We start from the raw sequence: 15,242 nt of genomic DNA on the forward strand, positions 1-15,242 counted from the left end.
CAAGGTGCAACACGTTTAGAGTTGCTGTAATAAAAGTCTGAAAATGAAGACTGATTATCCTGATTTGGAGTCTAAATGTTGCTGAGCTGCAAATCTTACACAGTCTCAGTCTGAGGATTGAGAAAGGCTTTGGTCAGTGACCCGGTTAGTCACAAGAACGACCCGCCGGGCGGCTGCAAAGATCCTGAGGAATTCAAATACTTCACACACACTCAAACCCACTACTTTAATTTACTACCAATCAGTTTTGGGGGGATAAAAAAAAACAAAACTGAATGGCGAGATGTGAATTCAGAGACACATGTTAGAGCTCATTACCATTCTACTACTGTTATCAGGCCAACACAGTAAAAGTGTTATTTGCATTAATGTCCTTCCAATTGTGTGTCAAACTATGTTTTCTTTGTTTTTGTTTGCATGTAGTTTTCACGGTGTTCCATATCAGAAAAATAAAACATATGGACATCAGTATTTTGAAAGCGTGGACTGTTTAATGACCAGCGAGTAGTTACATTGGGGGTTTAATTACTAAAGTTAAAAAAATAAAGTTCATAAAAATAATGCTAAACAGACGTATTAACAAATAACAACAGCACATAACAATAAAACAAAAGTTAATTCAAAATATTAATAAATACTATAATGGCACATAAATAATACTAAAATAACACAATAATACATTAAATGAGATATTACTGTCCAAATCATTTTGGAGTCACTTTGTCTGCATCAGTTGCTTTTTCTCTGACTGAACTGAATCATATGAGTTACGCATAAGAATATTTCTCAGAAACCAATTTCAAAACCACCCTTTGATATTGGTCTAAAACATCAGCGCATCAAAAGGACCTGTATATACATTTGGCTCATACCCGAGAGTGTGATAACGTAAAATTGATTTATCTGCTCTAGATGAGTTGAATCCATTGAGAAACGTTTCCTCGGGGCTTTTGAGCAGCATTAGTGCAACAAATAGTTTCTCTGTGTCAGGTGACTGCCATGGGACGGCTGTAATAATCCTCCCATGTTCCACTTGGCCAGAGCATATAAAGCACTGATGGGCTTGAGCTCTGTGAATATGCATGTAATGTGTGGACGCAAGCTATTATAGACCGTCAGCCGTTACTGATACGCTCAGAACCGCATGTAATCATTAAAAACACATTTACTTGTGATTAGTAACGTGCTGCGGCGTTTGAGGGAGAAACTGAGAAACTTAAAGCGGACTGAATAAGATCCTCCAGATATGAGGAGATCGATAGTGTTGGCTGTGATTTACAGTCTGGGATGGATTTACCTGACCGAGGCTCAGTTCCCCCGAGTCTGCTGCACCGTGGAGGCCATCGTGTCCAAAGAGTGCTGTCCCGCGCTGGGACCGGATCCGGAGAACATCTGCGGGATTCTGTCCGGCCGGGGAAACTGCAGCGACGTCCATGTGGACTCCAAACCCTGGGGAGGACCGTACAGGTTAAGAAACGTGGACGACCGGGAGAGATGGCCAACTAAGTTTTTCAATCGGACCTGTCGATGCTTTGGTATGCAGAAAATATTATTATTTTGACTTTCTAATAAACTGTAGAAATTATGACTGTTTGCATACTTAACCAGGTTATTCTGCATGATATACCTGGATATCAACCTGAAATATATATTATAATATGTATCATAAGTATGGCATTAATTTGAGTGGAAAAACAGGAATAAAGTTATATATAAATTTTGTATACTATTTTCAAAACACACACACACACACACACACTATACTACACACATACTATTTTACACACACATACACACACACTATACTACACACACATATATACTACACACATACTATATTACACACACACACATATATGTATATATACACATATATGTGTGTAATATAGTACAACTAAATATGAAGTTTAATTTATAATTTTTTTTGTATATGTATATATAAAAAATTATATACATTAATTTTAATATATATTATATGTTAAAAATACATATTTATATATATATATATGTATATAATATTGTGTACACACACACACACACACACATATTGTTAAAATCTGCATTATAATTATCTTTAGTGAGTAATTTATAGAAATGAATGAATAATTAGTATTAGCATAAATAACAATTAATATTAGTATTATATTATTTAATATTAAAACAAACTTTTTCTTAAATTATATATATATATTCAATAAATAACACATATATATAAAATAAAATGTAAAACATATATGGAATTTAATAATAATAATAATTAATATTAGCATTACATGTATATTAAAATCTTTATCTAGTTCTAATAATATATATATATATGTATATATATACACATATATATATGTATATGTATATATATACACACACACACACACACACACACACACACACACACACACACACACACACACACAGTAAATACATATACATTAGATTTGACTATTTATATTAAACTGTGCTGTATTTAATATATATTAATTGTATTACTAGTTTTTAAATACTTATTTTCATTTATTGAATTTTCTTTTTAAGTATGTTCCAAATTTTGCATTGCAAATATCCCTTTTCTTTTTGATGAGAATATCATAGGGGCACTTTAGCAACCGCAAATCTCTAAAACTAGATTTCATGTGTATTAATATATTATCTTTTGAACAGGTAACTTTGCTGGGTATAACTGCGGCGAGTGTAAATTCGGCTGGACGGGGCCGAACTGTGACCAGCGCAGAGCTGCCGTTGTGAGGAAGGACATTCACTCTCTGAGCCCCGGTGAGCTGCAGGAGTTCCTGGACGTTCTGGATCTGGCCAAAACCACCGTCCACCCCGAATACGTCATCGCCACACAGCACTGGCTGGGCCTGCTGGGACCCAACGGCACCGAGCCGCAGTTCAGCAACATCTCCATCTACGACTTCTTCGTCTGGCAGCACTATTACTCTGTGCGAGACACATTACTAGGTGAGGAGCTGCCGTTAAAGCACCACTTACACTGCTCCATTAGCTGCTCTGCTGCGTCAAAACATCAAAACAACTTTCAGACCTGCAGTTTAAATGTCATTTTTCTCCAAAATTGACAGGCAATGTTTTAAATCAGTATTATACAGCCCTACACTGAAAAAAAAATGATACTACATTTTTTTAACGTAATTAGTTGCAAAAAATTAATTTTAGCTACACTTAAATAAAAACATGTTGAAGTTAGTCAACTAAATTTGATTATTTAAATGTAGCTCAAATAAATTGATTGCAACCACTTACCTTAAAATTTTTTAGCAAATTCAATGAATAATTTTTTTCAGTGTATGATTTTGGCAATAAGGAAAATGCAGGCAAAGTGCACAAATTTTGGACGAATAAATCAAGCAGAGATGTACAATTAATCAGGTCACAATATGGACTAGTGTCTTTGAATATTAAATTTGACATAAATATTTTACATAATATTATATTATTATATTTTATACAAAATGCTTTTTGATTTTTAAAATTAATTTAAATCATTAAATCCAGAAAAATTAAAACTGAAGAATGGAATTTGGGAAAGAGAAAACAGATTTCATATATTTTAAACTTTTAACAAATTGTCATTAAATTGTATATGTTTTATGATTTCAATTCATTAAACATGCTTTTTTAAAGAAAACAGGGAAAAAAGGAATCTGTGGGGGGGGGGGGGGGGGGGATTGTGAAAGTTGTAATAAATTATTAAATTGTTAACATTTAATGAATTCAATTGATTAGACTTGCTTTTTGATTGTTAAGCATTAAAACAAAATCCACAAAAAAATAAAACCAAAAGCATGGAATTTGGGGAAAATAAAATGGATTTCATAGAGTCCTAATACTATTATGAGATCAAATAGACAATATGTGTTGTATTTTGTGGTTACTTCACCTACTTAACTTTTGACGCCCTCTTTTCTGGCAGGTCCAGGACGTCCTTTTAAAGCCATCGACTTTTCCCACAAGGGTCCGGCGTTCATCACCTGGCACAGATACCATCTGCTCAGTCTGGAGAGAGAACTACAGGTCATTCCTGCATTTCTTGGTCTGTTTCACACTGAATTTCTAACCATCATCTAATCATCTGACAAGGGGTCAGTGAAGTTTTGGGCTGTTGCACATATATAGTGACTATATCAATAACTTCTGAGTGCAATGTCCAACTAAGAGAAATTAAGCATTAGGACAGAGATGGAAAAAAAAAGGACCTGCGGACTAAAGTTGGCCCATGATGACCTTTGATTTGTCCCGTAATCAAGAGGGGCTTTAACATTTTAACTTGTATTGAAATCTTGATAATATAAGTGAATTTGATTTTTAAAAATGTATATTTTAATATAATATAATTGTATATAATGCAACATGTTCACACCCCTTAAATAAGTTCACTATTCTGAGAAACATGGGCTTCCTCTCTCCTCTGAATACTTCACTGAATCTATGTTTCCTAATAGAGAGGAAACTGATATTTTCTTCTCATTATAGAAACTCACAGGTAATGAGAACTTTGCCGTCCCGTACTGGAACTTTGCGACAGGACGGACGGAGTGTGACGTCTGCACAGACTCTCTGCTCGGAGGACGAGACCCCACCGACCCGTCCCGTATCAGCCCGCGCTCCAGGTTTGCCCGCTGGGGAGTGGTGTGTGACAGGTACGTTTGCTGGTTAGTTACAGCATATCTGACTCGCTGTGTTAAAGTTTCAATTAATCCAAATCTAAATAAATAAACACAAGAAACATTATATTATAGTAGATGTTTCATCAATGACCAGTTTTTTGGAGGCTCTTAAAGTGTGCAACAGACTTGCATATTTACCCATCTGCGTCTGCGACGTCACATTTCAAGTCAAATGTGTCAAAATCAAAATAGTGAAAGATTATATTATCATTTTCAGAGTAAAAGTAGCATACATTTTCAAAAGTGCACTGTAAAAAAAAAAAAAAGTTGAGCAAAATTAAAATTTTAAGGCAACCAGCTTCAGCAGATTTTTGAGATAAGTTGAGAAAACTCAAAAATCTGCTGAAGCTGGTTGCCTTAAAATTTGAAGTTGGCTCAACTTTTCTTTAATTTATTTTTTACAGTGTATTAGAAAATGAATTGAGAGAATAGAAAAATGCATAAGGGGCCACCAGAAAAACATCCTTGCATTTTCTAAGCTTTTTGTCACTTTTATTAGATTTTGTTTTCAAATATTTCTATTTAACCTCCTTTTTTTCTGTTTAAATTTGAATAATTTTAGTACTTCAACTTTATTTTAGCAACATTTAATATTCTCATCTAATATTTACATCTGAAATATTTATATTTTTCAGTATATATTTGAATTACTGAATATATTTGTATTATTGAATATGATTGAAAAGTATTTTAGTAGTTTTCGTTTCAGTTAACAAATAACAACACTATCAGGAAGAATGTATACATTAGTATAATTTATTTTAGTATCCATGAGATACTATTATAGTAATTTTTACAAATTAGATTTTATTTTTATATTTTCTAATTTAATTAAAAAAATAACCCATTTAAAGCAACAAGATTTTCATTTTTGATTTTTTCATCTAATATTTATATTTAATTTCAGCTTTATTTAAATTAGGAAAATGATTTTTAATAGTTTTAGTAATTTGCACATTATCAAGAGCCTTGATCTAATCACCACTGTGACATGCATTGAAATATAACCTATTACAGTATATGTAATGGCATTTAGGCAATAAATTAATATAATAAAAGCAGGCCCAAAATGCTTACTATATAAATATAAAAATCGCATAACATACAAAAATGAACAAACAAATAAAAATATAATATCATCCAACAACAATTCCTGTAGAAGTTCACACAATGTTTTTCAGTCACACAATAAAATCATTTTTAAGATTGAATCTTCATAAGTTGACACTTGCACTTGAGAGCGACCACTCATTGTTTATTGTTTTTTAAGGAAGTAGACAACAATCGTTTGTATGCACTAGTGACTGACTGACTCCCTAAGTAGTGCACTTACTACTAAACTAAGGAGCAGAATGAGACACACACTCCGCAAAAACTACTACAGCACACCTGCGGCTCACACTGATCCAGAATCATGCCAGCATGTAACATTATATAATGATCTGCATCTTTTTTCTTTCAGTCTGGATGAATATAATCGTCTGGTGACCTTGTGTAACGGGACCAGCGAGGGATCTTTGCGCAGAGGAATCATGGAGAGCGCTAATGTGACTTTACCAACCATGAATGACGTCAGAAGCTGCCTGAACCTCAGAGACTTTGACAGTCCACCGTACTTCACCAACTCCAGCTTCAGCTTCAGGTAATCCAGTCCATCACAGCCGCAAAGGAACAGTTATACACAAAAAACAACATCATTTAGTCAACATTTAATGAGTTTTACTCTCAGATCTATTTTCTTTCTTCCATGCTAAACAAAATGAGGTGATGTATAATGTCAAACTCCAAAAATGACAAAAACACCATTACATAGATATATTCTATCTGTCTATCCGTGAGATACATAATTATTAACCAAAATCTTAACAATATAAGTAATTTAATAAAGGTATAACCACAATATACTAAATTTAGCCTGAAAGAACAAAACCAACCATTATCTAAATCACTTAACCCCATAAAGTTTCTTAATCGATATGCACAAATTTCTAAGGCCTCTGAATAATCAACATAATAAAAACTTTACTGAAAAATCCCCACTGCATGCACAATCTACTGCATGCCTTCTGTCGTCTGATTGATAATTTAGACTTTTTATCCAGTAAAAGCTCTTTTAGTGTAATTGTACAAGCGTCCAGCTTCAGCTGCTGCTTCACGTGTCTTCTGCTGTCAAATCTTTGCCGGTTTTTATCAAGTAAACTTCAGAATAACTTCAGTGATATTTCTAGATGAACACTTACTGAAGCAGCTCGGCTCGGCTTTTTTATATAGAGTGATGACGATGTTTCGATCATTTTATATGATCTGCTATACTGTTATAAAGGTCGCATTGATTTAAATTACATGCATCAGAATTTTATCACTTCTTGGCCATATAAATATCAGCATCTGCACAAAATTGCATATTTTTGCTCTGTTTGAGTCTCTGAATATAACTGAGCGTTTTCCTCCATATTCTCACTATATCACACAAAAGCCGGATGGATCAAATATGATACTCAACAAAAAAAAAAAAAAAAGAAAAAATGTAAAATATTTAGTTTAAAGGCTCATGGTTCCATTTTAAAAAAATGTGATTTTTCTGACTATTATTTCATATGTCAAGGTTTACAGAATTGACCTGATGTCTGTGAGTTAGTTTTGAAGTTTTCTTTTACCTTTCCTTGTAGGAACGCACTGGAAGGATACGACAAGCCAGACGGAGAGCTGGACAGCTCTGTGTCCAATCTGCACAACCTGGTTCACCTGTTCCTCAACGGGACCAGCGCTCTGTCCCACTCCGCCGCCAACGACCCAATCTTTCTGGTAACATACAAAACACATTAAATGACAATAACATCACAACGTTCAGTGTACATGAGCTCTGGAATCGGGAAAAAGACATGTTCTCTCTTATGGCCAAATAGGTGCTTCATACATTCACCGATGCAGTATTTGAGGAATGGATGAGACGCTCCCGTGAAAACGCCAGCTTCCCAGATGAGATGGCTCCTATCGGACACAACCGGCATTATAACATGGTCCCGTTTTTCCCACCTGTGACCAATGAGGAGATCTACGTGGCATCTGAACAGCTGGGATATTCCTACGCCATTGAACTTGAAGGTAACAAACATGCTGTCAATGCACATATTATTCAGTCATTATTTACTTACCCATATTGATTGAAGAACACAATAGTCATAACGACTGTCAAGCTCCAAATAAGACAACATAAAAGCACCATAACATTGGTCACTTTGAACTGTTGTTGTATGCGAGTAATGATGCAACCGAAATTATTATTATACATTTTTTTTACTGAAACAAATTTTTCATTAACCAAAACCAAAAATAAAATGCATTTAATAATCAATTCATTAGCCACTTTTTTAGTTGCATATATACTCATATTAAATTGCAAATGAGACCGTATTTAATTTAATGCTGGCGTTTTATGAACGTTTTAATGATATTATGTTTCCACTTTAATTCGTTGTTGAGATATAAACAATGGTAATAAAACGCTTTCATGACAGATTAATTCAAACATATTAAATAAGACAACGGGTTAAGTAAAAATATAATGAATATGTAATATAGTGCATACATTTAGCAAAATTCTCCTCTCTAGAGTAATATTTTCTAGCTAACTATTTTGTTATGGATAATGAATATGTAAATGTAGCTTTGGTTACATTGTTTACAAGCGGTTTCAACGTCTTTCTGTGGCTGAAACACTGATTGAGCGATACATGATACATTTCATTAAGTTGTGCTATTTCTTTCAACACCTTCTGATTTTCGTTCCTGTTTATTTCGTGTTATAACTAGTAAATATGATCAGTTTAGTGCCGCTTGCAGGCCTAGTGAAGCGCTACGGCACATTTAAGAGCGTCAAAACCACATTTATTGTTTGAATTTCGGTATAAAATTAACTGTTTTTGAAATCGCAGACTTTGTTTCATATTAAAAGTAACAATTACAGACCAAAGCTTATTGTGATTATTGGATGACAGGTTACAAATAATGATTAACCAGCTTAAGTTTGTTTGCAAACAGTAGACTAAAAGAAGAACCTCAAAATGAAGATCAATTATAAATGGCAAATCGTTATTGTCGAGAAGTCCTAGCATTTCGCTGCTTATAAAACATGCAATATGCTTCGAATGATCGTTCACATCTAAGCCTATAAATACACTACTTTAGCGACAAGACAAAGGGATGTAGTTGTTGTGAGAACAGCATCGACAGCAGCAATGGTTGTCTCCTCCTCCATGTTTAAAGTTTATGATCCGCCTAACTCTGAAATCAAACGAATTTCCCAGTAGTAAATACGACTTGAGAGGCCGTTCACGTCCAATTTCCGATTAGGAAACTCGAATTTACGATAACTGTAAATGTGAAGGCAACATTACGATAATTCACGTGAAGGCAACATTACTTTATGAGTAACTTATTCAGTTACATTTTAGATACCCTGTCATACAAGTAATATGAAGAATGCAAATTATTTTGGGAAAATTTAATATTTGTCATATCATATGCAATTCATATGTGCTACATTATTCTTCTATTGCATCATATTGAGATTCGTACTGTATTAAATTGCACAGTTTAATGGGTAAATTAATTGATCAGATTCACTCAAACCCTGCATCCCAATGTGCATACTATCCACCATATCTGCCCTAAATAGTATTGAAAATGACTAATATCACATAGAATTTAGGATGGATAGTATGCACATTGGGACGCAGGCGAAGCTTTGAATCTTTTCCCGAAACAGTCAGAGGAAATCCTCAGTGCTTCACGAGGCCTCATTTGCCCATCACTAATGTGCCATTTGGAGAAGCGCAAAACCGTTTCAGTCAATTCAAAAATAAATTTTTGGACGAATATTTTCGCAGCTTCTAAACTTTTAAGAATCATTTGTTTTGAAGCAGCGCTTCGGAGCGCGTATCAAACTGATAAAGTCACATGATTTCAGTAAACAAGGCTTCGTCATTGTGCCGAAAAGTAAATAAATAAAATGAAATAAATACAATTTTGTGGCTCGCCGTTGCAGTGGTCTATGTGAAACCATTTTCAATGCAACATTTGCATAGGGTTTGTAAAAGCTGTTATGCATGTTTGGCTTGAGTTTAATCATTTGCACCATTTTGACCATCAGGCATCACCAGCGTGAGGAATTTGTGAAGCAATTTGTTCAATTGATTCAAAATGATGTTGTTTTCGGGTGCCTAAATTTCAGTGCATCCCGATAAGAGGTGCATAAAGGTAAATTCATCCGGATACATTTGAAAACGGTGTTGTCGTATCAAAATGCATTTTCAAGCATTAAATAAACTCATAATTCGGAGGAAAAAGATTGTGAGATATAAAGTTGCAGTTACTTTTTAGATTTCATGGCGGACAAAAACAAAAAACAACAACTGGAAATTGTGAGAAATATTATTGAAATTAAATGAAATTAAGGATTATGAGTCTATACCTCGCAGCTAGGCCTATGTATTTGTATCTCACAATTCTGAGTTTAAATTGCAATTGCAAGAAAAATTTTTAATTGTGAGATCTTATCTTATCTTTTGTTTTATTTTTAGATTTTGTATTATTCTGTGGTGGAAACAAAACAGGCTTCTATATGTAGCCACAAATTCTGTGTTCCACGTAAAAATAACACCTCATGGGAAAATTGTCATTTTAGCTGAACTGATCGTTTAAGAACTGACAGAACTCTGAATCCACAGTCTACCTGATGTAAATGTTCTGTAGTTGATCTTTCAGTGTGTGTGTGTGTGTTTCAGAAACAGACAACAGGCCAGCCATGTTTCTGCTGGGCAGCACACTAGGAGGAATCTTCCTCGGTCTGCTCCTGCTGCTGCTCCTGTCGGTGCTGTATGTGCAGCAGAGGAAGAGGCGCGAGTTCGAGCCTCTCCTGAACGCAGAGTTCACCACCACAAAATACACAGAGGAGGCGTAATTCACATCCACACACATCAGAGGCCTTGTCCCAAATCCTCATGCCCTGAAATGCTGGCCCGGTAGGCAGCTCGCTAGGTTTTGGAACAGATCCAGTGAATGCAGAGCAAAACACATGAAGATGATTGAAAAAATTCAGTAAATCACAAACTCTTTTGATGGTTAGAGAGGAGCAATGATTCAACGAGTCTGCTGAATTGTATCAGCCGCCATGAAATGTATAAAACATATTTATATACACTACAGTTCAAAAGTTTAGGATTAGTAAGATTTTTATTCAGCATGGATGCATTAAATTGATCAAAAGTGACAGTAAACAAAAAATGCATTTGAAATAAATGCTGTTCTTTTCAACTTTTTCCATCAAAAAATCTAAAATAACATGAATCTAAAATCTAAAAAAAACCCGTAATATAACAAAAATATAAACTGTTTGTTGAGCAGTAAATCAATATATTAGAATGATTTCTGAAGGATCATGTGACACTGAAGACTGGAGTAATGATGCTGAAAATACAGCTTTGATCACAGAAATAAATTATATTTTAAAATATATTCACATAGAAAATAGCTATTATAAACTGTAATAATATTTCATAATTTTTACAGTATTTTTGATAAAATAAATGCAGCCTTGGTGAGCACTGACGAGAAATTCTTACTGACCCCAAACGTTTGAACAATAGTGTATATCTATGATTAAAAAATTGTGAAAAATCTTGGCCTCATTTTTGTTTGTTATTCCTTTAATATGCTAAAGGTCAAATGTCTGTGCCATTAGTTTTAAAGGAACAGTTCATCCTAAAATGCAAGTGTACAGAAGTTCATATGACTTGTGCTCAAGTCTTCTTAAGTCATATGATGCTTTATGTAAAGAACAGATTAAAATCTGCCGTTAAAGCTGTTAAATATCTTCCTGTCGGTTTGAGCTCACAAATCTCATTCATGTGACCGATCACTGAAAAACACAACCGACAATGAGATTTCAGTCTGTTCTCAGACTTTACACTTTCGGAAAGCAAAAGCTCAGACACGCTGCTTAACAGCTTTGGGTTTCATGGAACAAAGAAAACAATAGAGGTATAGTAAATGATGACAGAATATTGATTTTGTAGGTGAATTATTCCTGCTAATGTAAATAAACTCCTGAACAATGTAAAACAATCACATCACAGATTGAAAATTACATTCTCAATTTAATTAACATTTAATAATAATAAAAAAACATTAGTAAAGATTTTTAGTAAGAGGATTTTAACATTAATTCTATGATGCTTTTAGAAGAAGACAGGGATCACAATTCAAAAACTGCATGTTTTCAAAATTGATTGAAAATTTGATTCACCTGCCAACAAATCTTTACAAACAGCAGGGAACATTTACAAAAATCTTTTTTTGCCGTACAAGTTTGATGAATTCATGTTTACACACCAAAATCTGCCTTTAATGTACTGACATTATGAATATAAAAGGAATTTATTCAAGATATGTTAACAAATGTTTTACAATGAAACTGATGAATGACATTCAAATGAAGCTTGTATAACATATCCAGGTCATTTCTTCAGTATTTTTTGAAAATTGTAAATAGTTCGTTGAGCATTTCACAATAAAACTACACCATTGGAGTCAGGATTAAATTTAAAATGACTAGAGCTTGAAAAATCTAGCCCTTAAATGATTACTTATTTCTTTCATTTAAAAAAAAGTGTCCTGATTTGATTTAAATTATTTTATGGTTAATAGTTAAATGAATGTTTCTATAATACTGCTATAAATCCGCTTTGTTTTTCCTGTAGCAAAGAATGTTTTCCTGTATTGAAATAGGAATATATATATATATATATGAGGGGCCGTACAAGCCATAATTCATTCTGGTGCTCTCACACATACATATATTTCTATTCTCACACACACTTATATTCTCTTTTCACATACATATATTTTTACTTTCACACACTTACATTCTCCTTTCATTCATATATTTAACTCTCATATTCATATATTTTACGCACATGCTTATACATTTTGCTCTTATGCAAATGTATTCAAAGTATACATTTAATATTATAAAAAATAAATGTGTGTAAGAAGAAAATGCATGTATGTCTAAAGAAAATATGTGTATGTAAGAGAAGAATATGTGTGTGTGTGAGAGAGTATAGTGGAAACGGAAGGCAGGCAGGCCCCGACTCAGCCGTGTTGCCAGAGACGCTTACTATAAGCGTCTGTGGATTTTTTCCACTATTTGACAATTTAGGAAGTGAATAATGTGAGAGGTGGCAGAATCAGGTTAGGGTCAGCGATATTTTTATATTATTTCCATTACTCAAGATTTGGACTCATTGTGGTTTATTTATTTTTAGATAGTTTTGTTTGTTGTTCGTAGCAATATCTTGGCATCTCCAGCATTTAAACTGACTCGTGTCTACTACATGATACAATATAGAACCTATTATAATGATGCTGTCTACACGCGATGCGGCACAACATGATAAATTCCCGACAGTAAAACTGATGCATCATTCTATTCATGACGTACTGACACAAAGTGCAAATGATTTGCAATAGTCGCTTTGTCCTGTCCAGTGCAGACTACTAGACTGTTGCAGCGCGGCGCGTCCGGTGTAGACACCGTGTGACGGTAATCACAAATGGCTCATATACAGCGTGGGAAGGTTATTCCTGACAGGACACCATTCGGTAACACAAACGTAGTGATCATCATGATATTACAAAGATGCACCGAAGACAGACACGAAGAGGAGAGAATAGTCGCGCAAGCAGATAAAATACTGTACCAGAGAACAAATTCATTGTTTGAGATGCTCGACAAACTGGAAGAAAACATAAATATTGAATTGGGATGGGGTTATTATGAATGTATTTCTGAGAAGAACTGTCTTCAGAAAAGTTTTGATGGCATTTTCTCTTCCTCTTACCTCTGTAAAACGTGTTTATAAGCGCGGCGCTGTGTACAGCAGTGGAAATGCTATATTGTTATTGCTGTTCTATAAGCGCCACCTGCTGTCAGAAAGAGAATTTGTCTTTTCCTCAGAATCAGAAAGAGCTTTATTGTCAAGTGTTCACACACACACACACACACACACACACACACACACACACAAGGAATTCGTCGTGGTGTCAGGCGCTTCAGTACAGAAAGTACAGACATAGTGCAAACATACATATAATTAAGGTAGCAAAACACTAATAATAAAGAGTAATAATAAAATATTTATTCAGCTTGTCTGATGTTTTAGTTTTGTGCAGTTGCTTCATGTTGCAGATATTTTTGTTTGTTTGTTTAAGGTTAATTTGACCAGTAACAGAGCAAAATAAACAATTAAAGGTGCAATAGGTGATTGTCTTCAGAAACATTTTTTGTTATTCTGGTTGAAAGTCTCTTCAAATCCTGATAGCAATCATTAAGTGAAGTGGTCTAAATGTATTTATCTGTATTTATATATTATGTGGAAGGTGTAGGACCAAGAAATGTTCGTCCAATCAAAACGCTCGGTCCGGGCGTTTTAATTGGCTTTCCTACCTGCCTGTCAACGTATGTATTTTCATACCTCTGCGCACCCTGTTCACGCAGACAGATACGTCATCAGCGCGTTCACGCACGCAGCTGTGCAGACAGCTAGAACAGCAAGCAAACATCAACAACCCAATCTTCCTTCCTGGTATTTTAGAGTTTAAAGTTTTCTCACTGGAGAAAGAGCTACCGTACATGAACTGTGTTCTGATTGACATGCTCCCTACACAGTGTTCATTGCTCCCTACTCCCTGAGCAGGGAAAATCCGCTGAATCTGTCACACACAGATGAAACTTACTAGAGAAGTGTGAAGTGTGACATAATATACCTCTGTAAATAAATACAATTTAAATTCATGTCTCGCACACTTTAATGCCCTTTGTATGGTACGCTCGCTTTGAACTGGAATCATGGCGGAATATCTGGCGATGTCCACTTCGCAGGGCACTGATGACTTATGGTCGAACAGAACAACCGTCGGATGTGATAAGACATGATAAGTGAAGAGCGGGAAGGGCTCGAGGACTGTAATTGGAAACCGTTGATGTAGCCTATTGTAGTATTTTAATGTTGTCTCTGGTTTTCTGCTCTTTGAGCGTATGTGCGTTCAGGGGGCGTGGCTTTGGACGGCGATTGCTGGGACAGTGGGACATTTGCTTTCAGTGCTATCAGGCTAAAGTTAGCATTTTTCCAAGATCTCCTATTGCACCTCTAATAAATGAAAATAAATAGGCAACGAGTATAGGAATCGGCCCATTTTAATATAAAAATATCGCCAAATTGGAGTTGGTCACGAAAAATCCTGATCATTTTATCCTTTGTGCATAGATCTCTAGAACACGTGGGTTACATAACGATATTTAAAAATAAAGATAAAAAAAAAAATGTACTTGAAAAGAAAATAGGATGACTTTGAATAGCATAGTTGTGTTAGGATGAGCTGAGCAAGTCTGCACATGTAATTCCTGGTCTGAGTGTGACTTCCTACTTAAACAGGAAGTAATGGATACCAAAAAAAAGTTAGAAATGTATGTATGTGAATGGAGAATGTATGTGTGTG

General features: G+C 34.7%; 1 protein-coding gene across 1 annotated transcript; it reads left to right on the top strand.

The window, feature by feature from the left end:
- The first annotated feature begins 1,039 nt into the window (after positions 1-1,039).
- Positions 1,040-11,801, top strand: dct (dopachrome tautomerase). Its single transcript, XM_079428380.1, has 8 exons — positions 1,040-1,535; positions 2,659-2,958; positions 3,929-4,029; positions 4,489-4,655; positions 6,145-6,324; positions 7,352-7,487; positions 7,589-7,787; positions 10,469-11,801. Exons 1-8 carry the CDS (start codon positions 1,247-1,249, stop codon positions 10,642-10,644), a joined length of 1,548 nt encoding a protein of 515 aa, XP_079284506.1. The 5' UTR covers positions 1,040-1,246; the 3' UTR covers positions 10,645-11,801.
- The last annotated feature ends 3,441 nt before the right edge of the window (positions 11,802-15,242 follow it).

This window comes from Barbus barbus (genome assembly GCF_936440315.1).
Source record: "Barbus barbus genome assembly, chromosome: 11".
Classification (NCBI taxonomy): Eukaryota; Metazoa; Chordata; class Actinopteri; order Cypriniformes; family Cyprinidae; genus Barbus; species Barbus barbus.